Source organism: Lepidochelys kempii, chromosome 24, assembly GCF_965140265.1.
Source record: "Lepidochelys kempii isolate rLepKem1 chromosome 24, rLepKem1.hap2, whole genome shotgun sequence".
Classification (NCBI taxonomy): Eukaryota; Metazoa; Chordata; order Testudines; family Cheloniidae; genus Lepidochelys; species Lepidochelys kempii.
In genome coordinates this window covers 15,059,876-15,087,078 of record NC_133279.1, presented here as the reverse complement: position 1 = coordinate 15,087,078, position 27,203 = coordinate 15,059,876, and the positions used below count along the sequence as shown (strand labels likewise).

The following is a 27,203-nucleotide window of genomic DNA, read 5'->3' as shown; positions in this document are numbered from 1 at the left end:
CACCATCGCCTGGCGCAGACGAGCTGTCACCCAGAAATGCTGCAGGTGAATCATTCCCGGCCCCTTTCCCTGCCAGGCCGCCTGAGCGCTCTGCCCTGGACGGAGATGGCCTTGGTGCTGGTCCCTGCCTTTTGCCTCCTGAGCGGTGAGTAATTCACACAGACGCCATGTGCTGCCAGCCAGGGGACCAGTGGGGACCGTTTCCCCAGCCCTGGGAGTGCGTCTACACTGCCGGGAGGGTGCTCGGAACCGGGTTCCATCGCAGGGAAATCCCAGCCACTCGTGCCAGAGGCTCCAGTTCAAGCCTAGGGGGCGTCTGGCCTTGAACCTGACCCTGAGCAGCTGGGTCCTCGCTGGGGCGAGTTCCCCAACTCTCAGGGGCCGGGCGCCGGTCTGATCCCCGATTCCTGTCCCCGGCAGGAGCCTACGCCCAGAAGTGGAACGTGACATTCGCACCAGGGCCGCTTGCTGGATGGGCCGGCTCGTGTGTGACCATCCCCTGCTCCTTCACCTACCCCGCAGGGTGGATGGTCAGGGCCGTGACCTGGACACGGGACAGGGATCAAACCGACTATCACTCGGATGAAGATTGTTTCCATGCTGCCTTTAAGGGGCGCGCCCGCTATCTGCGGAACCTGCAGCACGACTGCTCCCTGTGGGTGTCGGGGCTGCGCCCCAGCGATCAGGGCACCTACCGCTTCCGGTTCCATGCAGCGGGCGATGGCAGGACGGACAGCTGGACGAGTGACCTGGTACAACATCTCAGTGTCTCTGGTAACCAGGTTCCATCCAGCACCCCCCGAGTAAATGCAGGGACACACAGACACACATACACCCCATTTCTGCCTTGCTCTGAAATCCAGGTGGTTAGAGCTGGGAGTCAGGACACCTGGGTTCTCTCCCCAGCTCTAGGGGAAGGGCTGGGAGTGGTTAGAGCGGGGGGACTCCTAGGCTGTGTTGTCGGACCTGAGTCCCTGTCACTGTCTAACCCCACTCTCGCCCTCAGTCGCCCCCAACGTGCCCAGGATCGAGGTTTCTTGGCTGGCAGGGAAGGCAGCACTAAGGGAAGGTGACGGTTTTACCCTCCACCGCCAGGCTGCTGCCCTGCGGCCCATCACCGGGGACATGTGGTTGCCAGAAGCCGGGCGGGATTTACGTGTTGAGAAGGCAGCCATCTGAGCCCCGGCCTCGTGGCTGCCAACCTGCTCCTCATCGTCCTCATTAATGTGGGGGCTTGTTACCTGCTCGGGAGAGGCTGGTGGCAGGACGGGGCTGCGAAGGGTAAGAGCCGGGCTGGGCGGATGGGAACAGGGATGGGGATGGTGCAGGGGGATGGTGATTTGGGGGGCTGGTGGGAGACACCTAGGGGAATACCGGGGTGTAGCTGGTGAGTTTAGCTAATTGTGAGGTTGTGATTCATTAACATGTCATGTCCCGTACAATCACTGTCTGTTCAGTCGAGTTAAGGGGCTGGATTATGGAGGTCTCCAGCCAATGAGGAGTTCAAAGGAATAAGCCGGTGTTCGAGAGCTCAGGCAGGAAGGCTGAAACGCAAGGCCTGTGGGCCAAGGCCTGCAAGGTTTTAGCTTCACTATTTTGGGCCTCGGAGGGAAGAGACGCTGACAGAAGGAAGTGAGCGAGGAAAACCCCGAGGCCCTGAGATGCTGGGCAAAGAGGCGCCAAGGGGCAAAGTTACAAACCATCAGCCGGAGGATGAACTTTAAATCGCAGAAACGCCGTAGCGGCACAGCTGGCTCCAGCGTGTGTCTGCAGCCCCGGCTACGGGTCGTGTGTCCGTGCTAACGAGAACAAAGAGAACTAGACACGGCCTATAGAAACCGGGGGGCCTTAAGTCTCCAGGGGACACAGACCCCGAAGGGAAAAGGGGGGTGACACTTTCACGTACACACACAGAAGGTCGCTAGAGGAAGACTCACACCCCAACCCCAAGCCCATCCGGGAGCTAAGACCGGATGCCTCTATTCAATGAGGGTGTAGGGCCTGGGAGCCAGGACTCCTGGGTTCTATCCATGGCTCTGGGTGGGGAGTGGAGTCTAGTGGTTAGAGTAGCAGAAGAGCCCAGACCTCTGAGCCCACTTGTGTATGAGGGTCTCCGATTCACCCCCGTGCCTCAGTTTCCCAGCTGCACAGCGGGAACCCAGAGGCACGCCTGCTGTTAGGCTGTGTGCATCGCCGCAGGCCGGGCATGGCGCAGTCCAGAGTCAAAGGCCCCGGCTGCTCCTTGCATTTGATTTCCCACTTGGGGGACGGGGGAGGAAGAGCCCTGAGAACGCCCCTCCCCCACTGCTGAGCAGCGCAGGACGCCAGAGCAGGTGTTTGTCCCGCATCAAGGGTCACTGGGTAGTTTTGTCACAGAGACGCTGCCCCTTCCTCTGGGTTTTGAGCAGACCAAGGTCGGGGGAGGACCTGGGGGAGCAGCCGCGGTGTGAGAACCGGCATTGACCACCCCTGCCCTGTCCCTGCCGCACAGCGCCCCCTAGTGCCCCCACCCTGCTCCCCCGCAGCGCCCCCTAGCGCCTCCACCCCCGCCCCTGCAGAACAGCCCCCCTAGCGCCCCCAGCCTGCTCCCCCACAGCACAGTGCCCCCAGAGCCTCCACCCGGCCCCCTGCACCACAGCGCCCCCTCACGCCCCCACCCTGCCCCCCACGGTGCCCCCTAGCGCCTCCACCCCGCCCCTGCAGAACAGCCCCCCTAGCGCCCCCAGCCTGCTCCCCCACAGCACAGTGCCCCCTACGGCATCCACCCTGCCCCTGCAGCACAGCGCCCCCTAGTGCCTGCACCCTGCCTCCCCACCCCAGCACCCCCTAGACCCTCCACACCGCCCCCTGCAGCACAGCACCCCCTAGTACCCTCACCCTGCTCCCCAACACCGTACCCCCTAACACTCCTACCCTGCCCCCCACCACAGCACCCCCTAATGCCTCCACCCCACCCCCTGCAGCACAGCGCCCCCAAATGCCCCCACCCTGCCCCCCACAGAATAGCGCTCCCTAGTGCCCCCACCCTGCTTCCCCGCATCACAGCACCCCCGAGCGCCCCCACCCTGCTCCCCTGCAGCACAGCGCCCCCTAGCGCCTCCACCCCGACCCCTGCAGCCCAGTCCACCCGAGCGCTGCCTGGGGCATTGGGCCAGCCCTGACGGCCAGGGGAGACCGCGATGACAAAGGCAGGGCCCTGCCCCTGTATCCCCCTCCATGGTCCCTCTGCGACACCCACTTCCCAGCCATCTTGGGCCAAGATCTGTGTCTCTCTCCCTCCTCCCCGAGATTATTCCTGGCTGCGCAGCTGCCTGCCGACTCTGGGACACCCCCAGCCAGCCGGACGGCCTCCCCCCACCCGCGGAACGGCCGCAGGTAAGCTGCCCCCCAGCTCTTCTTCGCAAGCAGCGTGATCCTCACGGTGCGAGTGTTACAGGGGAAACACCCCTGAAGCAACCCGAGAACCACCCTGTGTGCTCCAAAGCTCCCCAGAGATCCCCCCTCCAGCTCCCCCTCAGGCTGCGGGAGGGGTCCGTCCTGCACGCCCCAGCCCTGGGGTTTGCCCCCGAGATGAGCAGCACGTAACGGTCTCAGACCTTTGCTCTCCATCTCCAGGGGGAGGTAATCAGCCGACCGGGCCCCCCTCTGCAGGGTGTCGCTTCCAAGGGCCGGGTTCCTGCAGGAGCAGAGATGGGGAAATTGTCCTCCCGCCTCCCTGGGGATCCCAAGGAAACCCGCTGCCCACGGCTTCTTCCTGGGACACGGTTCAGTCAGTCCCTTGAACTCCGGGTCTGACACCTGTCCCGTCTCCCGCCTGGAGATCTTAACCCCAGCCCTGACTGCCAGGGAGAGCCCCCACCCTGCAGCACAGCACCCCCTAGCGCCTGTCTGGGGCATTGGGTCCAGCCCTGACTGCCAGGGGCGAGCCCCCACCCCACCCCCTAAAGCACTGACTGCCAGAGGAGAGCCCCTCCCCTGCAGCGCAGCGCCCCAAAGTGCCAGGGAAAGTTCACGGCCCCCGGAAGCAGAGACCTATAGATTGGCGGGGTGGGGGGCAATTGACCAACCAGACGTGGGAAGATGGGGGACACACAGAGCTCCTCACATCTGCTCAGAGCACCCACAGCTCCAGCTGACTCTGAAATTGACGGTTGATCTGAGAATCGGCTGGGGGTACCATTGTTGCCTTCTAGCCTCAACCCTCGAAGAACCCAGGAGTCCTAGCTTCAAGCCTCCCCTCTAACCACTAGCCCCAACTCCCATCAGCAGGGGAAGATGCAATTACCTTATAGCGTGTCCTGCAGTCGTGGCTCCGGCAGCCAATCTGGCTGGGGGGAGCTGAGCGATCAGTCCAGCGGCTTTGGAGGGCGAATGGGGAAGTGGCATCTGATGGGGTGAGGAGGGGTGAGATTTCTGTGGGTCCCCTTGGGGGGCGAGCTGGGGGGCAGGCCCCAGAACACCTTGAAGGGCAGCTCTAAACGTGCAGGTGCAGGGGGTTGTTTAGCAACATCTGAGTCCTTTCACTTTCCTCTCTCTGGCTAAGCAGGGGCGGGCACGATCTGGGCACGGATGGGAGATGGGCAGGGAGCAGTGGGGGCAGGCTCTGCCCTGGCAGTCAGGACTGGCCCCAATGCCCCAGCATGGCACTAGGGGGCGCTGTGCCTCAGGGGAAGAGAAAGGTCACTAATTGCTCAGCCCAGACCTGCAATCAGCCTGGGGCCCAGACAATAGGGGGCGATTGTGGCCTGGGCACAGGGCTGGGGTGGAATATACCATCCTACCTGTAACCTCAGCCCCGTTCCATTCAGAGGGGTCCTTCTCTGGCCTCGCGTCCACGTCCCCCCGACGTGGGCACAGACAGAATTACAGCGAGGGTCTGCCTGGCCTGGGCTGTCAGTTCCTTAGTACTGCGGGGCTGCGGTCTGGTCCCAGGACAGTGCTGACCCCTAGGGTTTGGGTTTCGCCCTGGCGGGCCTGTCCCCCTCCCGGCCCTGGGAAACCGCTGGCTGAAATGTGGCCGGAAAGAAAAACACCGTCTCTGGTTCTGTCTATTGGCCCCTCTCCTGGCCCAGCCCTTCCCGCCTCCATCAGCAGATGTCCTGGACCCGCCACAGATCCCCTGAGCATGCTCAGGAACAGCAATGCCGGAAACCTGGATGAGGAGCGTTTCTAGCACGACACGCCAGACAGCCCTGCCTACAGCCCGGGGATTGGAGAGCGGAGCAATGGGATCAGAACAAAGTACCCTGCGCTAACCACTAGACTCCCCTCCCAGCACCCAGGAGGCCTGACTCTTGTCCCTCCCCCAGCCACGGACAGAACCCAGGAGTCCTGGCTCCCAACCCCCATGCTCTAACCCACTGGACCCCTCTCCCACCCCAGAGATGGGGACAGAACCCAGGAGTCCCTGCTGCCAGGCCCCTGATCCCACCGCTCGTCGCCCGACTGCCCAAAGGGGCAGACACACACACCTCAAGCTGGGGGTGTGATCACTGGTCTTCAGACTCTTTCCCACTGTGTGTCTTTCTGCGTCCCCAGCAGGAAATCCTGCGCTCCGGGGATACTGCCAGCCCCTCGGACAATCCTGGAGACTATTCGAACAGCCTGGGGACTATTGTAACAGAGCCCGGCCGAGGTCCCTGCGAGCCGTGGTCCCCTCTGCGCTGCCAGGACCCTGAACCCCATGAGACTCCACCGTCAACGCCCCGGCCTGTGTTCACCCTCCTCGAGGAGCCGGGAAAACCCTCTGAACCAAGCTCACGCCCACTGCTCGTCCCCCAGCTGCCGGGTTCTCCTAACTTTGACTTGAGCCTGGAATTTCCTGCCTGTCTCCTCTCTGGGATTTGAAATCTCCCTTGTTCCCCTCTCCTTTGCTCCTTTGCTCAGCACGTCTCACCTCTAACCCCAAGTTAACCGCTGTTTTTTGTCTCAGGGTTGCCACTATTTTTTATAAAGTTGATCTCGAAAAAGAATTACCCAATCCCTGCATTGCGGAGCTATTTATTCCCAGTCGAGTTCTCCAGTAGAGTGATGGCCACATCACCCCAGCTGGGGGTCTGGCCCCATTCATTCCAATGGAGCTACGGCCGCTTGACCCCAGCATAGGCGTCGAGCACCCACCGGCAGCCCCCCGTCAGTGCTTCCCCCTCCCTCCCCGCTCCTCCTGCCCACCGGGGCACAGGGGAGAGGAGCGAGGATGCAGCACACTCGGGGGTGGGAAGAGGTGGGGTGGGAGCAGGGCAGGGGTGTGGCCTTGAGGGAAGGGGTGGAGTGGGGATGGGGCCTGGGGCAGAGCCAGGGCTCGAGCGCCCCCCGGCACAATGGAAAGCCGGCGCTTGTGGACCCCGCTGGGATCTGCCCCATTGAGCGATGGCTTCTCTTTGTGTTTAAGGTCCCGGCCGTGCAGAGGGGTCCCAGGCTGGTCAGAATTTCGGCGGAGCTCAGTGGGAACCAGCTTGGGGATAGACCAACTCGCTGTAAATATCCTGGGTCCGTCCTTGGAGTTCCTGTAGGCCCAAACAGAGAGCCAGTGAGATCCCTGCTCAATGGGCCCCAGGGCCAGCGGGGTGGGTGCTGCCAGGACCGGACACTCTGTGGCTGGGGGAATCTCCCCTGAGCCGGTAGCAGGACGGGGTCTCACACACACACTTAGGCAGCGCCGGTTCCACCCAGCAGGGGGCAGGGATTCACAGTGCGGGGGGTGGGGAGGCTGCAGCCGCGACACACTCCAGCCAGCAGGGGGCAGAGGGGCCCGGGAGGTTGGGGGGGAGGGTAACAGACCCTGTGCTCACCTCATAGGGTGACTCCGTCTCTGGCCTGCGGGAAAGCTCAGCGCCTCGTGGGAAAGGGAAAATAGTTTCTGTTGTTAGATCTGGGTCCCCGAAATCTCCAGCCTCCTGAATCCCCCAAGTGTCTCCCACCAGCCCCCCTAAACCACCGGCCTCCCACCCCTTGACTCCCCCCAAATGTCTCCCACGAGCCCCCCACACCACCAGCCCCCTGAATATCGCCCTAGTGTCTCCCACCAGCCACCCCAAATCACCAGCCCCTGGATCCCCACAAGTGTCTCATGAGCCCCCCAAACCACCAGACCCCCACCCCTGTAGCCTTTATTTTTATTTGAAGTGAATGCCAGTGACACAGACAGTCGCGGGAACAAGGTCCCCTGTCTCTTCTCAACTGGATTAAAGTCGCCAGCTAAGTGACGACTGTCCCCGCGTATCCAGCTCCTAGAGCGATCCATGTACCAGTGAGAGCTACACACGTACTCGCAGCCTCCCACACGGGGCGAGGGGCTGCTGGGTCCCCCGTGGATCGATGGTCAGGAGGGGGATGGTTCCCGCTGGAGTTTTCCCAGAGGAAGCTCAATGTCCCCGCTCTGGGCACCAAGACCTGTAATAACCTCCCTGCCCAGCGGGTGGGCAACAGTTGTCCTGCGTTTAGCTGCCTCCCCTATTTAATGTGACGCCCCTTGCACCGCGCCATGCGTGACAAACCCATCTGGCAGCTAGTGAGTTAGAGCAGGGGGCCGGCAGCCAGGACACCTGGGTTCTCTCCCAACCCTGGGAGGGGAGGGGGGTCTAGTGGTTAGAGCAGGTGGGGGGTTCCCTGCAGTCCCCCCTCTAGCTGGTCTCTCTCCACTGCGGGTGGTTGATGTTGCTCTGGGTCATCACAGGAACCAACCAGCCCTTTGTCCTTTCCTCTGCTCCCCAACGCCGCGGCTGCCCGGGGTCACCATGAGGTGTCTCCTCTGGCTGCTGTTCCTCCCGGGTAAGGCCCCTTTGCCTCGCCCTGAAGGTCTGGCTCCTTCAGACCCACAGAGCCCTGGGGGCAGGGGAGAAGGGAGGGGAGACCTGGCTGCCGGGGTCACAAGCTCAGAGGAAGGTTTTCCTCTGTGAGATTTACTCCACTTGCATCAGAGTGATGGGATCCAGTGATAGGGGGTTGGGAAGGTTGTGTCGGGATTCAGGATTCCTGGGTTCTCTTCATTGTGCAGATGGGGAAACTGAGGCACAGAGGCACACCATGAGCTGAACAGGTAGTTTAGTGCTTGGAATCAAACCCCAATCTCCTGAGGGAGACTACAACGGGTCCTACTGAAAGGTGAACTGTCAAGTTGGAGGGAGGTTACCAGTGGAGTTCCTCAAGGATCAGTTTTGGGACCAATCTTATTTAATCTTTTTATTACTGACCTGGGCACAAAAAGTGGGAGTGTGCTAATAAAGTTTGCAGATGATACAAAGCTGGGAGGTATTGCTAATTTAGAGAAGGACAGGGATACCCTACAGGAGGATCTGGATGACCTTGTAAACTGGAGTAATAGGAATAGGATGAAATTTAATAGTGAGAAGTGTAAGGTCATGCATTTAGGGATTAATAACAAGAATTTTAGTTATAAGCTAGGGACGCATCAACTAGAAGTAACGGAGGAGGAAAAGGACCTTGGAGTATTGGTTGATCATAGGATGACTATGAGCTGCCAATGTGATATGGCTGTGAAAAAAGCTAATGTCGTCTTGGGATGCATCAGGAGAGGTATTTCCAGTAGGGATAAGGAGGTTTTAGTACCGTTATATAAGGCACTGGTGAGACCTCACCTGGAATACTGTGTGCAGTTCTGGTCTCCCATGTTTAAGAAGGATGAATTCAAACTGGAACAGGTACAGAGAAGGGCTACTAGGATGATCCGAGGAATGGAAAACTTGTCTTATGAAAGGAGACTCAGGGAGCTTGGCTTGTTTAGCCTAACTAAAAGAAGGTTGAGGGGAGATATGATTGCTCTCTATAAATATATCAGAGGGATAAATACCAGAGAGGGAGAGGAATTATTTAAACTCAGTACCAATGTGGACACAAGAACAAATGGATATAAACTGGCCACTAGGAAATTTAGATTAGAAATTAGACGAAGGTTTCTAACCATCAGAGGAGTGAAGTTTTGGAATAGCCTTCCGAGGGAAGTAGTGGGGGCAAAAGATCTATCTTGCTTTAAGATTAAACTCGATAAATTTATGGAGGAGATGGTATGCTGGGATAACATGGTTTTGGTAATTAAATATTCATGGTAAATAGGCCCAATGGCCTGTGATGGGTTTTTAGATGGGGTAAGATCCAAGTTACCCGGGAAAGAATTTTCTGTAGTATCTGGCTGATGAATCTTGCCCATATGCTCAGGGTTTAGCTGATCGCCATATTTGGGGTCGGGAAGGAATTTTCCTCCAGGGCAGATTGGAAGGCCCTGGAGGTTTTTCGCCTTCCTCTGTAGCATGGGGCACGGGTCACTTGCTGGAGGATTCTCTGCTCCTTGAGGTCTTCAAACTACAATTTGAGGACTTCAATAGCACAGATATAGGTGTGAGGTCTTTTTTAGGAGTGGTGGGTGAAATTCTGTGGCCTGCATTGTGCAGAAGGTCAGACTAGATGATCATAATGGTCCCTTCTGGCCTAAATATCTATGAATCTATGAATCTATGAGTCCCAGTTCAGCACAGGAAGCGCCCGGCCAGCCTGCACCTCACTGCCATCTCAGTCTCTCTGCTGCTTCCAGGCTTCCTGTGTCACTGAGACCAACCCGCCAAGGTGCCCGCGTCCCTGATCGCTTGGACGGGGGCCTGTCTGTCCATCCCGTGCCGATATAAATCCTGCCTCCTGAACCCCAGAAGGCCAAACAACCCAACCATCAACTCCCTGGCCTGGTACCTGAACCCTGGGTATGACCCTGAGAAGAAAGATTTCAGTGACACTGTCCTCTATAAACACAACGCCTCCATCAGCCCGGCCTTTGCAGGGCGCATGAGGTTCCTGGGGAGAGAGATTGCAGCCTGCAGCGGTGTAACCTGCAGGCCAGCGAGAACGGCTCCTACGGGCTGAGACTGATCCTCTCGAACCCCAGGAAGAAGCAGGAGGAGGAGAAGCGGATGACTTATCAGTGTGAACGTGATGGGTAAGAGGGAAAGTCCTGGGCTTCCTTGAAGGAACAGACTAAAGACTCATAGTCGCCGCTCTAGCCACGAGACCCACTCCCCTCCCAGAGCTGGGGAGAGAACCCAGGAGTCCTGGCTCCTGGCCCCCCTACTCTAACCACTAGACTCCACTCCCCTCCCCTCATGGAGACAGGGATCGAACCCAGGAGTCCTGGGCCTCCTATAAAGGAGGAATGAATCACTCACCTGCAATATTTTTCCCATGTTCATGGGCTGGCTGTAGATGTGGAATTGCCCGGTGCCATCCGGAGAGCCCGGGCACACCTCGGTGGGCGCGCTGCCACGGAAAGAGAGAACGTCACGGGGGCTGGGGATGGCGCGAGGGCATTTGGGTCGCTAGCATTGGGTCGGCTGCAGCGCCGTGGCTGGGGATTGGACAGACTGCGTCGGTCAACAGCGTACAACCCCTGTGGGTGAGTGGCTGGGGATGGACCCCTGGGCTAAAGCACCCAGACCTGACATGAATCATGGACTTGGGGAATGGGGCCTTTCCTCTCTAGGGGGCACTGGCTCCAATCCAGCCCCACAGCAGAGGACGAGCTGCCTCGGGGTGGTGGGGGCAGGAAGGGTGCACACGGCCTTTCCCTTCTAGAGCAGCGGTCCCCAAACTGTGGGGCACGCCACCCTACGAGGGCATGGAGGAACTTTCGGGGTGGCACGGCAGGGCTAGAGCCAGCCCCCATAGCAGGCAGGGAGGGAGCGCCACCCAGCCCCGCTCCACGGCAGCCACAGCTCTGGCCCCAGTCCCAGCCCCGGCCCCAACCCCGACCTGGACAGATCCTATTATGGGTAAGGGAGGGCCACCCGCCGCGGCACTTTTACGGACGGGGGCGGCGCTCTGGGTTTTCGGTGGCGGGTCCCTCACTTGCTCCGCCGAAGACCCGGAGCTCCGCCGGGGGAGTAAAAATTAAAAAGGCGCTTAATTAATTAAAGGGCCCCTGCAATGGCTTTGCCCCAGGCCCCGAGAAGCCTCTGGGCGGCCCTGGACCAGAGCCAGGCCCTGCTGTTACCTCGGGGGCTGGTCCTGCAAGGCAGGCAGAAGTGAGATTGGAAAGAGCTTCTGTCCTGCTCGGGGACGGATTTTATAATCCTGTTTATTGGAGGGGAAAAGTGATGGACAGAGCTCGTCTAAAGTCATGCAGTGAGTCAGCAGCAGAGCTGGGGATAGAACCCAGGCGTCCTGGCTTCCAGCACCTCTTGCTCTCGCCCACTAGACCCCACTCCCCTCCCAGAACCAGGGAAAGAACCCAGGTGTCCTGGCTCCCAGCCCCATAGATGCACTTACCGGATCGCTGCTCAGTCCCTGGCGTTTGCTCCGCCTCTTCCTACAAATAAAGGAGACCAACAGCTCGGAGGCAAAACGACATCTGCTTCGGTTCAGGAGGGGAAGGAACAGGACAAAGGCTCCCACAAAATAGAACCTCCTGCCTGGGCTTGACCCCTGCTCCCCTGACCACCAGCCGAGCCGTGTAAGCAGGAGGCCACCCAGCCCTTCCCAGGCCCCTGCGGGTGTCAGGTATCTGTGTGGGACCCAACCACCACCATTCAATCACCTCCCCCCGACTGGGTTTCCGTGCAGCCGAACTGGCTCTGCAATTCTCACTCCCGGATTGCGGGGTTCTCCGGCAAAGGCCAGGCGGGAGGAGCTGGGGATGGCCAGACGACCCGAGACGCGGATATCACCGGTTTGCAAAGCAAGCGCAAATACCTCCACGCTATGACGCCGACCAGCCCCACCAGCAGCAGGGGGAATAGTGCAACTGCAGGTCCCAGGATGTAGGCGGGAGCCCAAACACGGGGGGTGGCTGGAAAGGGAAAAGGAGGGTTATTGGATCAACCCTGCAGCAAATTTTTGAACCCCATTTGCTGAGGGACGGCAGCCGGGTAACAAGCCCACAGTGAGGCTGCATGGGGCTGGATCATTAAACGTGGTGGTTTTGGAGTCAGCAGACCTAATGCTCAGACGCGAAGCCCTCCAGTCCCAGCGCCCTCAGCCTCCTCTGTAGGCTGTGCTGCCCAGCTGGATGACATTTCCCATGATGCACCACTATCTCCCCTCTTGGTGATGGGGAGGGTGCCTCATAAGAATCCATAGTCCGGGTGCATTGTGGGAGATGCAGTTTCAGAGCCTCGTATCCTCATTCTCCACTATAGGCCAAGGTGTCTCTCTGGACTACATCTCTCATGATGCCCCACCAGCTCCTATCTTGGTGAGGGAAGGGCGTGCATCACAGGAATCCTACGCCAAGGTGCATCATGGGAGATATAGTCTGGCTACAGATCCTGGCCCACAGAAGGGAATGGAAGCACAAGGCACTCAAACTACAACTCCCATCAGGCCATTTTCAATTGAAATATTTCGTTTTTTGACATTTCTATGAAAAGTGGAGCTTTCCCACTTGGGAAAAAAAAACCCATTTCCTGGCCAGCTCTACTAGAAACTTTGTTTTTTTTAAATGAAAACCAAGATCTCACAAAATCCCATCATTCCATGTGTGTCATAGGAGTCCTTCGGTGTGGTGCATCATGGGATTTGCAGTTCCTGTGCCTCACGTTCTCAGTCTCCTCTGTCGGCCAGGCTGTCCGGCTGAACTACATCTCCTACGATGCACCGCCTGGTCCCCTCTTGGTGCGGGGAGGGGCGCTTCATTGGAATTCGTGGCTGTGATGCATCATGGGAGATGTAGCCCAGCCCCTGCCTGTTTGATTAAAGGGCTGGCGGAATCACAGCCAGCCTCCCCAAGACCTCGGGCAAAGGCAGTGATGGGCCAAGGGAAGGACGATCCATAGAATCTAAGGGCAGAAGGACCAGCTGGGTGACACAGGCCTCAGGACTCCCCTGAATTCATTCCCGTTTGAACGACAGGACTCCCCTGAATTCATTCCCGTTTGAACGAGAGCTGATCCTTTAGCAAAACATCCCAGAGTTTTTTAAACATTCTGCGGGATGGAGAATCCACCATGTCCGGAGATCATTCTTTTAATGGCAAATTCTCCTCCCTGTTCAACGTTTGCACCTTAATGCCAGTCTGAATTTGTCTAGCTTCAGCTTCCAGCCCCTGGATCTCTGTCTGCTCAGCCGCCAGGCCCATTATCAATGTTCTCTTCGCGTAGGATCTTGCAGACGGGGCTCACATCACCCCTTCCCCTTCCCTTGGTTCAGCTAAACAGACGGAGCTCCTGGAGTGTCTCACCCTATTGCAGGTTTTCCAACCCCTGACTCCTTCTCATGGCTCTTCTCTGACCCCTCCCCAGCTGATCACCAACTCCTGGGAGTGCGGGCCCCAGAACTGGGCACAGGATCCCAGACATGGTTGCACCAGGGCGAGATCCAGAGGTAAAATCCCCTCTCTGCTCGATTCCAGATTGCCCTGTCCCTGCACCCCGGGATGGCGCTAGCCCTGCTGGCCACCGTGGCGCTGGGAGCTCCACCGCGATCGCCACAATGACCCTCCCCCGCTGGGCCTACGGCACAAAGGCACAATCCCAGCCCCTCCCCCACCCCGGAGGTCTCTTTTCTCACGTCCCTGGCACTTACACCGGACAGTGATGGTGATGGGGGGGGAACTGGACTGGCCGATCCCATTGTTGGCCTGGCAGCAATACTCCCCAGCCTGCTCCGCCGTGATGTTCTTCAACACCATTTCCTGCCGGGATCCCCCCAGCTGCCGGCCGCCCCGGTACCAGGTGTAGGAGTTGGGGGCGGGGAGGCTGCTGGTGTAACTGCACGTTAGCGTCACCGATTCCCCTGCCTGCAGGTTGGTGCCCGGCGCTGCCGTAACGCGGACACCTGTGGGGGCGTCTGGGGGGCGAGACGGAGACACGGGCCGTGAACGGAGAGAGACAGAGTGGGGGGACCTGGCCCAGAGGGGGGAAGGGATCCAGGTCAGGGGGTGACGGGCCCACCCACCCCCTCTTCTCACACCACTGCCCCCTCCTACCTACCCCCTATTTCTCCCAAGGCCACCACCTCTCTTACGTGTGCATCTTGTCCAGGGTCCACGCACCTAATTAGCGGAGCCAGGCCTGCGCAGCTCCACTAATTAGGGGGTGGCCCCTCGTTCTCTCCTGTGCAGTCACCCAGGAGTGCACCTGAGAGGGAACTAGCCGCGGACCACCTGAATGGAGCTCGCGGACCACTGGTGGTCCACGGACCACAGTTTGAGAAGCTCCGAATTCGAGAACATGCTGGTTTAGAGTTGCCCAATGCTCCCTTGTCGGGTTGTTTGGCAGCCGCCTGCTTTGCCCACTGCCTGCAGAAAGAGCAGCCCCTTGGAGCGAACTGGTGGGGCCAGGGTGGGCCGACAGCCCCCCCATCAGCTCCCCTAAGTTCCCTGTGCACCCGCCGCCCCTCAGGCTCCCAACTGCCGGCAGTTCAGCCGTCCCTGCCCACACGGCCCTGTGCTGCCCCTGCCCTCTGCCGGGGAGCTGCTCCGGGAGCCTCCTGCTCGCTCTGCAGGGCGGGTGACCAGATGTTCCGATTTTCTTGGGACGGTCCCGATCTTTGGGTCTTTTCCATATATAGGCTCCTATAACACCCCACCCCCGTCCTGATTTTTCACACTTGCTGTCTAGCACCGTATGTGCAGGTGGGGAGGGGGAAGAGGGGAGTTGAGTCAGGGTGTCCCCCTCCCCCGTTCCTGCCCCCCCCATCTCCACAGAGGACGGGGGGGACAGGACACAGCAGGGCTCAGAATGGAGGGGGCTTGCTGGCAGCAGCTGCTGTCCCAAAGTCTCTCCCTCACACACAGGGTGTGTGTCTCTGTGTCTCTCTCTGCCCTGCTGTCTTCCCCTCTCCCCCCTCCATTCCTGCTGCCTTGTGGAGTGAGGCTGCATTAACAGCGAGGTGTTGACCCTTGGGGGCTGAGCCGAGTGCGAGTTCATCATTCGGCGGTAAGGCATTCCCCGGGAACCACCCCACCCTCTGACTCCACCGCCTCAACCGAGCTTCACAATCATCATCTCTGTGTGCAGTATTAAAGTGTTCGTTTAAAAAGCCAGAAGCCCGGAGGCAGGACGTGACGCAGGGAAAACGGCAGCCCGGGGGACGAGAGCGGCTGAGGCCCTCGCTGCTCAGCCCAGCGTGGCCGAGGGCTAGACCAGGCTGACTCTGCCATGAGAGCCAGGCGTGTTCTCCACCGGGGTGAAACCAGCAGCGAGGACCCGGCCGCTCGGGGTCAGGTTCAAGGCCAGACGCCCCCTAGGCTTGAACTGGAGCCGCTGGTGCGAGTTGGTGGGACTTCCCTGAGATGGAACCCGGTTCCAAGCACCCTCCCGGCAGTGTAGACGCACTCCCAGGGCTGGGGAAACGGTCCCCACCGGTCGCCTGGCTGGCAGCACGTGGCGTCTGTGTGAATTACTCACCGCTCAGGAGGCAAAGGGCAGGGACCAGCACCAAGGCCATCTCCGTCCAGGACAGAGCGCTCAGCCGGACTGGAAGGGGAAAGGGGCCGGGAATGATTCACCTGAAGCTTTTCTGGGTGACAGCTCGTCTGTGCCGGGCGATGGCGTCTGGCCGTGGGATCGGGTGCGTCACCAGGTATTTCACACCCGGAGCCCTTTGTAAAAGAACTTCCTAACCAGAAGGGAGTAAAGCCCAGAGATTGGCCTGGCGGAGCAAGGACTGGTTGCATTTCTATCCCTGTGTGCCTTGCGGGCCACGTGAGCTGGGCTTACGGCCTCAGGGGTGAAATGCAGCCACCTCTGGGGAGGGGCAAGTGGCTCTTCGGCAGCTCACAGCAACGCAGAGGGCATTTTTAGGGCAGGACTGGAGGACGGTTCCTAAGTGGAGCCGACATGTGCAGGGAGATTCAGGGAGGTGGAAGGGAACAAAGCACTTTGGGGTGTGGCAGGGACCCCAGGGGGACATTCTGACCCCTTGGGATAGAGCCATGTGGGGGAAGGGTATCACAGGCACAAGGGGGCAGGGTCGGGGTTCAGTGTTTCAGCGGGGAACAGCAAAGCCCCAGATACAGAGATCAGCCCTGACTGCGAGGGGAGAGCCCCCTACACAGCCCCCCGGCCCGTCCTGCAGCTCCGCACCCCCTAGCGCTTTCTTTGCTGCTTCGTCTCCGATAGCTGGATTGTTTATCGGGGCCCGTCTGTGTGTGTATCTGTGACCCCAGCCTGGGCAGAGCCACTATCTGATGTTACCCAACCGCTCCGAGAACGTTCCCTCTGGGTCACGGTGCAACTGGCCAGCAAGGGTCTGAGGGCCCGGGTGTGCCTGAAAATAAATTTCCCTTTTCAGAGCTGGAACTAGAACCCAGGAGTCCTGGCTCCCAGCTTCCCCTCCTTTAACCCACTAGCCCCCACCCTGCTCCCAGAGCTGAGATAGAACCCAGGAGTCCTGGTTCCCAGGCCCCAGTTCTGTCCCAAACATGATGCTCCCTCTCTGAACAGTTGATCAGTCTAGCATGGTCTCCCCCAAAAGATCTCAAACACCTTCAGTGACACGTTCACGAACAGTGAAATGCAGCCTGCTCTGGGGTAGGGCACGGCAGGTGTTTAACAGCGCCGGGTAATGTTGCCGAGCCGTGTTCAGTCCCCATATCTTATACCGTGAGCGCGTCGGGCGGAGACTGGTTCTCACGCTGTGCTTGGGAAGCCCCCAGTGTATTTTCAATGCCACCCCCAGTGACAGTGTGGCCCAGTGGCTGGAGCACATCAGTGGGACACAGAGCCCCGGGTTCTTCTCCTAGATCTGTCACGGACCCACCATACAATAGCGGGCCAGTCACTGCTCCTCCCTGTGCCTCAGTTTTCTCTCTCACCTATTGTCTATTGCGGGCCGTCTATGCAAGCCTTCACCCCCCGGAGGTGCAATGCAACCACCTCTGGGGAGGGGCGCGTGTCTCTTTGGCAGCTCACAGCAACGGGGAGGATGATTTCAGGGCAGGACCGGACCGGAGGACGGTTGCTATATGGAGTTGAGATGTGCAGGAAGGGAACAAACCATGTTGGGGTGCAGCAGGGATCCATGGGGGACATCCTGACCCTTTGGGATAGAGCCATGTGGGGGAAGGGTATCACAGGCACAAGGGGCCGGGTCGGGGTTCATTGTCTCAGCTGGGAACAGCAAAGCCCCAGAAGCAGAGATCAGCCCTGACTGCGAGCGGAGAGCCCCCTACAGCGCCCCCCTCCTTCCAGCACTGCCCCCGCTCGCGCCACCCTGGGGCATTGGGGCCAGCACTGACTACAAGGGGAGAGCGCCCCCTACTGAGCCCCCCCAACCCGTCCTGCAGCTCCGCACCAGCTCGCACTTCCTCTGCTGCTTCCTCTCCGATAGCTGGATTGTTTAGGGGGGCCCCGTCTCTGTGTGTATCTGTGACCACAGCCTGGGCAGAGCCAGCGTCTGATGTTACCCAACCGCTCCGAGAGCGTTCGCTCTGGGGAATGGTGCAAGGGGCCAGCAAGGGTCTGAGGGCCCGGGTGTGTCTGATAATAAATATTCCTTTGCAGAGCTGGGCCTAGAACTCAGGAAACCTGGCTCCCAGCTTTCCCTCCTTTAACCCACTAGCCCCCAGAGCTGAGACAGAACCCAGGAGTCCTGGCTCCCAGCCCCAGCCCTAACCCAAATACCAGGCTCCCTCTCTGAACAGTAGCTCAGTCTGATGTATTCTCCCTGCTATGACCTCAGGTCCTTTCCTAGCTGTGATATTTTGCTAGGTTGTGTGTTACTGAAATATCTTGCGATGTTGGGAACCCCCACAACCAGCTTTTCAGGTCCAACAACGGAGCAGGCAGAGGGGCTGATGGCCCATTACAGGAATCCACACTCCCAGGGATATCCCAGGAACTGTCTACAGTGGAGACTGCTCAGGCCCTGGCTACACTGGCAAGTGTCTGCGCAGTAAGGCAGCTTTGAGCGCCGTCGCTCCCGAGGTGCACACGGCCAAGCCACTTCATGCGCAGAACCTGCCCTGTTGTAGGGCTTTAAAAAAAGCCACCCCGACGAGAGGCGTCGAGCTTCCTGCGCCGGGGCTACAGAGCCGCGGTGCCGGCGTAGACACCCTGGTCGACGACAGCGCTGCGACCGGCCTCCGGGAGGTGTCCCCCGATGCCCGTTCTCACTTCTCTGGTCAGCGGTTTGAAATCTACTGCCCTGCCCTCAGGTGACCAACCATCAGCCCCAGCCCGTACGTTCCTTTGCAAATTTGAAAGTCCCCTTCCTTTTGCTCGGTGACGCGTGCAGTGGTCCTAGTGCATCTGTCCAGGTGGCCCTGCCTGCTCCAGGCACCAGGCGATGCCCGGCTTGCAGCAATGCCGAGCTGCTGGACCTTGGGGAGAGGAGGCTGTGCAGTCCCAGCTGCGCGCCAGCCGGAGGAACTATGATACCCAGGGACAGATTTCACGCTGCAGGAGAGAAAGGGGCCATGGCCGGGACACACTGCCGTGCAGGGTCACAGGGAAGGAGCTGCGGAACGCCCACCACAGGGCGCGGGAGGCAAACCACCAGTCCGGTGCTGCGCCCACCAGCTGCCGGTTCTACAAAGAGCTGGACGCGATGCTCGGCGGCGACCCCACCTCCACTGCAAAGGCCCCTGTGGATACTTCGTCGGCTCACGTGCCAGTCGAGAGTGGACTGAGCCAGGAGGAGGAAATCTCGGACGAAGACGGGGAGGAGGACCCAGAGGCAGAGGATGACTCGGAGACCAGAGAAGCAGGCAGTCAGGAGCTCTTTTCTACCCCGGAGCAGCCTAGCCGGTCACAGCAGTCGGAGCTTGGCAAAGCACAAACAGGAGAGGAGTCCTCTGGTAAGTGGACCTGATTTGGGGAATTGCTGAAGCGAGTTGCTGGGGGCAGGAGGGTTGCAGAACACAGGCTTGTCTCCCATTGCAGACGTGCACCACGATGTGACCCCACCACGGAGTGCTTGTTTCCTGAGCCCCACAGCGGCGTTCCACTGTGGTCAGCACCTCCGTGAATGCCACAAGCAATCTCCTGTCGTAGCTCCTATGCGTGGCGAGATCAATGTCGCACTCCTCTTGCCTTGGTAGTTTCAGGAATTACTCCACTGCCTCTCGTGACGTGTTAGTCAGAGCGAGCGGCACACTGGTCAACAGTTCAGGATCCATTCCTCCCCGAATAGGCAGGATGCACAGTACACAAAGAGTTGAAAATTGGCGCCAAATGTAGACGGAAGCACAGGGATTGCCGGGATGCGGAGCAATGCATCACGGGGCCTTGAGACAGGACCCAGGATGCCCTGTGACCCCTTCCGCCTTCCCACAAGTCTTAGCGGCAGAAGAGAAAGAGGTGCTCTTGGGGATAGCTGCCCAGAGTGCACCGCTCTGAATACCGCCGCAAGTGCAGCAAGTGTGAACACGCTGTTGTGCAGGCAGCTGACAGTGTGAACACACAACAGCGGTTTCCCTTCAGCGCTCTCTGAGGGGCGCAGTAACTGCCAGCCCTGTAACGTTGCCAGTGTCGACGTGCCCTGAGAGGGAGCAGGTGCACAATGGAGGCTGCTTGACTCACGTCATGGCAAAAGATGGTTTCAGCAAGCTGGAAGAAACTCTAAAGGGGGGGAAGTGACGTCATCACTTGGCTTCAACTCCCCCCACAATGCAACACCTGGAGACATGTCTGGAGGACAAAGACTGAACGGGCGACGGGTTCCTCGCCTGAAGGGGAGTCCCAGCCGGTGTATGGAAGATGCTTCTATTGTCTATCAGCGCGAGACACGGCTTGATTCAAATCCTGTCTAGTTTAGAGAACTCAGAATGCGATTTTACTTTTATGTCTCAGGTAACCAACTTTGATCTCTACGCTCACTGCTTACAATCACTTGAAATCCATCGTTCTGCAGTGAATAAACCTGGTTCATATTTTACCTAAAACCCTGCGCTGTGGTTGAAGTGCCTGGGAAATCTGCTCGGGTCGCAAAGGCAGGTGTGCGTCCACTTTCCTTTGTGGCAGCGGTGGATCGGTGTGCCGGGGTTGGCACCCACCTCTCACGAGTGCCCGTTTCTGATTGGGCGTGTCTGCGTTTTTTAGGTCTGGAGACCCCCTTTCGGTGGTTCTCAGGCAGGTTTGCAGTGACTCAGCCCTGCGGCCGAGCCACACTGTCTGTACGTTAGCCGGCGCAAACCCCTTCCGGGGGATACAGTCCACAGGGCCTATCTCAGGACCCCGCTGGTGGTGTCTCTCTCGGGCCCTCCTTGGGCTAGAGTCTTAAAGTAGCCCAGCCCTGGTACGGGGCCGTATCCCCAGGGCTTCCTCCCTGGAGACACTATCCTCCTGCAGCTTGTGCTAGGCCTGCCAAAGTACAGGGTGCTTCCCAAACACAACGTGAGAGCCAGTCCCTGCCGGACAGGCTCACGGTGTAAGATACGGGGACCAAACATGGCCGGGCACTCGGGAGAGGACAGCTAAGCCTCCCTCCAGACCTCCTGGGGGACGACTGCTAAGCCTCCCCCTGCCCCACTGCTCTGTTCCTGGGATGGGTGGGGTTGAACCCTGAGGCCTCCCGCAGGGGGCCTTTGGGCCTAGTCCACCCCATCACAACTGGGTAATAAACGTACACTGGTCAGGCTTCGGACCAGGGCAGGACGGTACAGACCTGGGGTCGTAGGTGGAGAGCTGGGGGGATTGGCGGGAGCCTCTATTGTTTCATAGGGGCTGGGAGACCATTCATGGGACTCAGCTGAGCGTGTCCCTGCCTGGGGATGGCTGTGTCAGGGCAGGACCTGCCAGAGGTTTGTAGCTTGTCACAGCATCACAGTGTGAGAGGGAGCCCAGGTTGGTGGGACAGAGGGCTCAGCAGTACCCCAGTTCCAGGTTGCACCCCAGGGAACCCATCGCAGTGGGTGGGAGCCAGGACTCCAGGGTTCTATCCTGAGCTATTGGAGGGGAGTGGGGTCTAATGGGTTGGAGCAGTGGGGCTGGGAGTCAGGACTCCTGGGTTCTATTCTTGGTTCTGCCCTTTGTCCATGGGGGATGGGGACCCTCCTCTTACTCCGAGGGCTGAGCGACTCCTCAGATGCTTTGAGATCCCAGCTGGCCAGCGCTAGAAAAGGACCGAGCCTCATCCCTTCACCAGGGTCTCTCTGAGCATGGGTGTTGTGGTCCTTCTAACTCTGACCCAGTGGGCCCATTTAGCCCATGGCTGGTGAGTCTCTGGGGCTGGACAGGGTTAAAAGGAACAGGCAACACCACACACCTCCCCACCCCCCTTGTAACCAGCGCTGGGGTTGAGCTTCACAATTTCCAGAGAAAGGGGAAGTTTGTCTGCTGCAGCCAGACAACAAAGTGAAGTGCGTGGAGCCAGAACCCCCAAGTCCCGACTCTCAGCCCCCTGTTCTAACCACTAGACCCCATTCCCCTTCCCCAGCTGGGGATAAAAACCAGAAGTCCTGAGTCTCAGTCACTGTAACCACTAGAGCCTATTGCTACCAAACCAGCAAGTAGGTTGCCTTTAAAGGCCAGGAACACAGGATCACGGTTCCCTTTCCTCCCCTGAGGCACCAGCCACTCACCGCGCCTGGGGCTATTGCCACAGATGCAAATGAAGATGATTTCTCCTTACCTACCCCCAACCTCTCTGCTGTCTCCTTAGTGTTAGCGGTGGGATCAGACCGGAGTCCCAGCCACTAACCCAGGCCCAGGTCCCAGGTATGAGCTACTTTTCCTTGTTTTGGGGGCAAAAAGCCAGATGGGGGAGAATGATTCTTCGCATTTCTAAATCATTGACAGGAGATTAAACGGTGAGAGTTTCTTATGGGAGGGGACCCAGCTGAGACCAGGGCCTGGTGAGGCAGGCGCTGCCCAGACACAGCCAGAGACCGTCCCTGCACCAAAGAAATTATAATTAAAATAGACAATGGGTGGGAGGGAAAACTGAGGCACAGAGAGAAGGAGTGACTGGCCCGCTATTGTATGGTGGCTCCCTGAGAGATCTAGGAAGAGAACCCAGGGCTCTGTGTCCCACAGCCGTGCTCTAGCCACTGGGCCACGCTGTCACACCGTCATTGGGGGTAGCATTGGAAATACACTGGGGCTTCCCAAACACGGTGTGAGAGCCAATCTGCCCGACGAGCTCATTGTGTAGGATGGGGACTGAACACGGCAGGGCTACTTTACCCTGCGCTGTTAAACAGCTGCCGAGCCCTACCCCAGAGCAGGCTGCATTTCAGTGCCTGTTGAAAAGACCAGCAACTGGGCAGGCTGTGAAAGTGTCTGAGATCATATAGGGGAGACCACGCTGATCGCTGCTTCTGGGGCTTTGCTGTTCCCAGCTGAGACACTGAACCCCGGCCCTGCCCCTTGTGTCTGTGATACCCTTCCCCCACATGGCTCTCTCCTAATGGGTCAGAATGTCCCCCTGGGGTCCCTGCCACACCCCAAAGCGATTTGTTCTGCTCCACCTCCCTGACTCTCCCTGCACATGTCGGCTCCACATAGGAACTGTCCTCCAGTCCTGCCCTGAAACTGCCCTCTGTGTTGCTGTGAGCTGCCAAAGAGCCACTTGCCCCTCCCCAGAGGTGGCTGCACCTCACTCCTGAGGCCGTGAGCCCAGCACACATGTCCAGCAAAGCACACGGGGATAGAAATACAACCAATCCTTGCTCCGCCGGTCCAATCTCCAAGCTTTACTCCCTTCTGGTTAGGAAGGTCTTTTTCGAAGGGTCCTAGGTGTAAAATACCTGGTGACGCAGCCGATCCCGTGGCCGGACGCCATCGCCCGGCGTAAACGAGCTGTCACCCAGAAATGCTGCAGGTGAATCATTCCCAGCCCCTTTCCCCTCCCAGGCCGGCTGAGCGCTCTGCCCTGGACGGAGATGGCCTTGGTGCTGGTCCCTGCCTTTTGCCTCCTGAGCGGTGAGTAATTCACACAGACGCCACGCGCTGCCAGCCAGGCGACCGGTGGGGACTGTTTCCCCAGTCCTGGGAGTGCGTCTACACTGCCGGGAGGGTGCTTGGAACCGGGTTCCATCGCAGAGAAATCCCAGCCACTCGCACCAGCGGCTCCAGTTCAAGCCTAGGGGGCGTCTGGCCTTGAACCTGACCCCGAGTGGCCGGGTCCTCGCTGCTGGTTTCACCCCGATGGAGAACACGCCTGGCTCTCATGGCAGAGTCAGCCTGGTCTAGCCTCAGCCACCCTCGGCTGAGCAGCGAGGGCCTCAGCCGCTCTCGTCCCCCGGGCTGCCGTTTTCCCTCCGCCACGTCCTGCCTCCGGGCTTCTGGCTGTCACAGCGAGTCAGGGTGTCTCCTGGGCCGGCCCGGAGAGCTCTGCTCCCTGCCCTGCCCGTCCGCCCAGCTCCGGCCCGGCTGGACCCTGCCCGCGTCCGCCCCCGCTCCTTGTGCATGGGAAGTGCCTGACCTAGGGTTGGCAACCCTCCAGGACTGTCCTGGAGTGCCCAGGAATTAACAATTAAATTTTAATTAAAGATTATTATGTGATGAAACTGGCAGTACTTTGTCCAAGCAAAGTTGGCAACCCTAACCTGACCCCTCACAAGGGGGGCTCCTCCTGCAGTCAGGGCCTCTGGCCCAAGGGTCAGACACCCTACTATGGGTGGGGGTTGAACTGAGAGGGGATGATGGGTGCACTGGGGGGCAATATACGGGGCTGAATTGAGAGGGGATGGGGAGGTGAACTGAGCTGGGGTTGAGGGGGACTTAAGTGAGGGGGGGTGAACTAAGGACGGACTAGACAGAAGCGGGGCTGGGCAGATGAGGGGAGGGGGTCGGCCTGGACTGATGGGAGAACTCGGGGGGGACAGGAGTGATTCAGCAGCTGGGGTGATAAGTTGCTGGGGATGGACTGATGGGGGGGGGCATCTCCAAATTCCCCTTCCCCAATTCACAGGGGAGCGCTCATTGGGCTCAGACAGAACCACAACCCATCATCCCCGATTGTGTTTTAAAGCCCCTGGTTTGGGGGCTGAGCTGATGCTGGCCTCTCCCGGCGGGATCCGTGCAGCAGTCCAGCCTGCAGGCGGGTTCCCCAACTCTCAGGGGCTGGGCGCCGGTCTGATCCCCGATTCCTGTCCCCGGCAGGCGCCTACGCCCAGAAGTGGGGTGTGAGACTCGCACCAGGGCCCCTGGCTGGAGGGACCGACTCCTGCGTGACCATCCCCTGCTCCTTCACCTACCCCACGGGGTGGACGGTCAGTGCTGTGAGCTGGACACGGGAGAAGGATCAAACCGTCTATCACCGGGACGAGGCTCGTGTCCACGCGGACTTCAAGGGGCGCGCCCGCTATCTGGGGGACCTGCAGCGCGACTGCTCCCTGCGGGTGTCGGGGCTGCGCCCCAGCGATCAGGGCACCTACCGCTTCTGCTTCCATGCAGCGCGCGATGGCAGGACGGACAGATGGACGAGTGAGCCAGGACAGCGGCTCAATGTCTCCGGTAACCAGGTTCCGTCCAGCACCCCCGGGTCCAGGCAGGGCCCGAGGAGAACCGCAGAGAGGGCCGCACACGCCAGCGCAGACACCCCAAGCAGGGCTCGTCCCCTCCAGCAGGGGGCAGCACCGGGACACGGACACACGGACACACACAGACAGGCGCGAGCTTCCGCTTCGAAGTAGAGGGCCCTGGCACGAGTGATGGATGGTCGTGTAAATCAAAACAGCAACACACACAAACACACCCCCCCCATTTCTGCCTTGCTGGGAAATCCAAGTGCTTAGAGCTGGGAGTCAGGACTCCTGGGTTCTCTCTCCAGCTCCAGAGGAGGCGGGGGAGTGGCTAGAGCGGGGGGGGGGGACGGACTTGTGGGTCAGACTCCCAGGCTGTGTTGCCAGACCCACGTCCCCGTCCCTCTGTCTAACCCTTGGCCTGCGCTGAAGAGCCGCTGGGACTGACCCTGCAGCCAGCATAACGCAGCAGGCGTGAGGGGCTCTCAGGTGGAGACTATAGTGGGACTGGGACCCTGCAGGACCCCCCAAAACAGCGGGAGCGGGTAAAATGAGCTTTGTTGGGGGTGGGCAAAAAACCAGGCTGCGTTAATTGGCCGGAAAACACTAAATCTCATAAATGTACCAAGAGTCGGCGACTGGGGAAATAGCTAAATATTTTGTTTCAGCTTCTCTTTCCTCTCCGTGTTTATCTGCCTTGCTCCAAACCTGGGGAAATGCACCCGCCCAAGTCAGGTCAGACCCGTTCTGGGATAACAGGAGTTGAAGTGTGTTTGTACCTGGTTCAAGCAAGATTTGTTTTCTTCTCTTTGTGGTAAAAATTGTCTCTGAATCCCGTTGGTACAGATCAGACCGTCACCCACCGGTTTCTGTCGGGTGGTTGGTTGGTTTTAGCAGCCTGGGGGGATCTGTCTCTCTTGTCGGATTTGCGGGATTTAAGGATTTTGTGGCTGGGAGGGGGATGAAAATGCAAAAACCAAAGCAGGGCACTTGAATAACAGGAACGGGACAGAATTAAAAACAATCCCGCTTAGGGCTCCAGTCTGAGGCCCGACGTGTGGTGCCCCCCACTGGCGGCTGCGCCCCTCCGGGCAGACCCAGCGCTCCCCGTGTCTCAGGGGAACTTTCGCTGCTCTCCCTCCTGGCCACGAGCCCTCATTGCCGGAGCCTGCCGAGCTCCCAGGCTGGGCCATGCCCACACCCTGGGGGCTGCTCCCCGCTCTGCAGCCAGGCCGTGACCCCTGGGAGCGCTGCCAGGCCCAGGGCCCCAGCAGGGTTCAATGGCTCCTGACTCCTCCTCTCCTCACAGACGATCTGTGCCAGCCCTCCCTGGGGCGCCGAACACAACCGGGACCCTCCCTCACCTGCTCCGTGGGGGCAACCTGCCCCCATCCCCCGTCGTGGTACGACCGAGATGGCGCACGGCGGAGCCCAGGGCAAACCTCGGGCGGGGCTGGGGCGACCGAGCTGCGAATATCCCCGTCCCAGCTGGACCCCGGTGCGGCGCTGAGATGCCAGGTGGATGGATACAGGGATGAGTGTGACTCTGACCAAACCCAGCCCCTGGGGACAGGTGAGGTCTGCTTCTACACATGGCATGGTTAGAGGAGGGGCGGCGGGAGCCAGGACACCTGGGATCTATCCCTGACACAGGAAGGGGATTGGGGACAAGTGGCTAGAGTGCGGGAACAGGGAGTCAGGATTCTTGGCTTCTATCTCCAATTCTGGGAGGGGGCTGGTGTAGTGGGTTAAAGTGGAGGAGACTCAGGGCCAGGACTCCTGGGTTCTTTCCCCAGCTCTGGGAGGGGAGGGGATCTGTGGGTGAGAGCAGGGGGCATGGGAATCAGGACTCCTGGGTTCTATTCCCTCAAAAACTGTCATCTGGCTCTAGCAAATATTCTCCCCCCGAGGGACTGGACGGGGAGGGACCTGCCCCTTCGTTCAGTCCTGGGGTCCAGCTGACGAACTCTCACCCGACTCTCCCCTCAGTCGCCCCCAAAGTGCCCAGGGTGGAGGTTTCGTGGCTGGCAGGGAAGGCACCACTAAGGGAAGGCGACAGTTTTACCCTGCACTGCCAGGCTGCTGCCCTGCGGCCCATCACTGGATACGTCTGGTCCCACGGGGACGTGTGGCTGCCAGGAGCCGGGCAGGATTTACATGTTGAGAAGGCAGCCGTCTCCGATGGAGGGAGCTACGCGTGCGGGGTCTGGGTGTCCGGCCCCGGCTGGGGGTATCTGAGCCTCTCTGCGAGGGAATCAGTAGAAGTTCAGCGTAAGTAGCGAGGGCTGGCGAGAGCCTCCTCCCTCGCAGCCCCCGATACTCCCCACAGGGCCTCCTGGAGCAGCCCCGTGTGCCCCTGCCTTGTCCCCCCTGCTTTGCCCCTGCCCGCCTCCTCCCCCCTGCTTCGCCCCACCTGCCTCGTCCCCCCCCGCTTCACCCTCTTCCGCCTCGTCCCCCCTGCTTCACCCCTCCCAACGCATGAGCCCCAGCCTCATATTCCGCCCCTGCCTCCTAATACCCGGGTTTGCTCAACCCAGTGCTGCTGGCTCTGGCCTGGGCCCCCTGCTCCTCTGCATCGCTCCCGTGGCTGGGCCAGCAGAGACAAATTCAGTTTGTGTCCCCCTGCACCTGCCCCCGGCCCCCAGCCCCCTTTGGACCGCTGCTCATCCCCCCACCTGCCCCGGGGGCCCATTCCACACTGAGCTCGGCCCTGTCCCCTCCCGCCCAGGTGTCCAGCCGCCTCTGTGCCAGGCTCTGCCCCTCCATCTGCCTTGTGTCCCCGGACCCCTCTGGGACAGTCTCTGCCCCCCCTCAAGCTGCCCCAGACTCCCAGCCCCATATGGGCCAGGCCCTG

At 59.7% G+C, this 27,203-nt stretch overlaps 2 protein-coding genes and 1 long non-coding RNA gene across 9 annotated transcripts in view; 2 read left to right on the top strand and 1 right to left on the bottom strand.

Moving 5' to 3' along the window:
• Positions 1–1,259: 1,259 nt before the first annotated feature.
• On the top strand, positions 1,260–6,123 carry LOC140902815 (uncharacterized). Its single transcript, XR_012156122.1, has 3 exons — positions 1,260–1,281; positions 3,289–3,375; positions 5,539–6,123. It is a non-coding gene; the product is annotated as an uncharacterized lncRNA (long non-coding RNA).
• A 225-nt stretch (positions 6,124–6,348) lies between these two features.
• LOC140902814 (uncharacterized) lies at positions 6,349–21,607 on the bottom strand. The gene is made up of 7 exons (XM_073323309.1): positions 21,514–21,607; positions 13,522–13,785; positions 11,692–11,788; positions 11,269–11,308; positions 10,170–10,260; positions 6,792–6,835; positions 6,349–6,506 (listed from the first exon to the last, which is right to left on the bottom strand). The coding sequence occupies exons 2-7, from the start codon at positions 13,625–13,627 to the stop codon at positions 6,441–6,443; spliced, it is 444 nt and encodes a 147-aa protein (XP_073179410.1). The 5' UTR covers positions 13,628–13,785; positions 21,514–21,607; the 3' UTR covers positions 6,349–6,440.
• LOC140902809 (sialoadhesin-like) overlaps positions 18,173–27,203 on the top strand; it is a 21,629-nt gene continuing 12,598 nt past the window's right edge. For 3 of the 7 annotated variants that reach the window (XR_012156120.1, XM_073323286.1, XM_073323288.1), the window contains exons 1-5: positions 18,173–18,739; positions 22,737–22,805; positions 23,988–24,341; positions 25,659–25,922; positions 26,339–26,620. Coding sequence is in view for 6 of the 7 variants with exons in the window: in XM_073323286.1 (XP_073179387.1) it covers positions 18,229–18,739; positions 22,737–22,805; positions 23,988–24,341; positions 25,659–25,922; positions 26,339–26,620 (1,480 nt within the window). In the remaining variant the exon portion in view is untranslated. Of the gene's footprint in view, positions 19,734–21,543; positions 21,600–22,736; positions 22,806–23,987; positions 24,342–25,658; positions 25,923–26,338; positions 26,621–27,203 lie in introns of all 7 variants that reach the window. The other 4 variants (XM_073323290.1, XM_073323291.1, XM_073323287.1 and 1 more) reach the window with 4 other exon arrangements.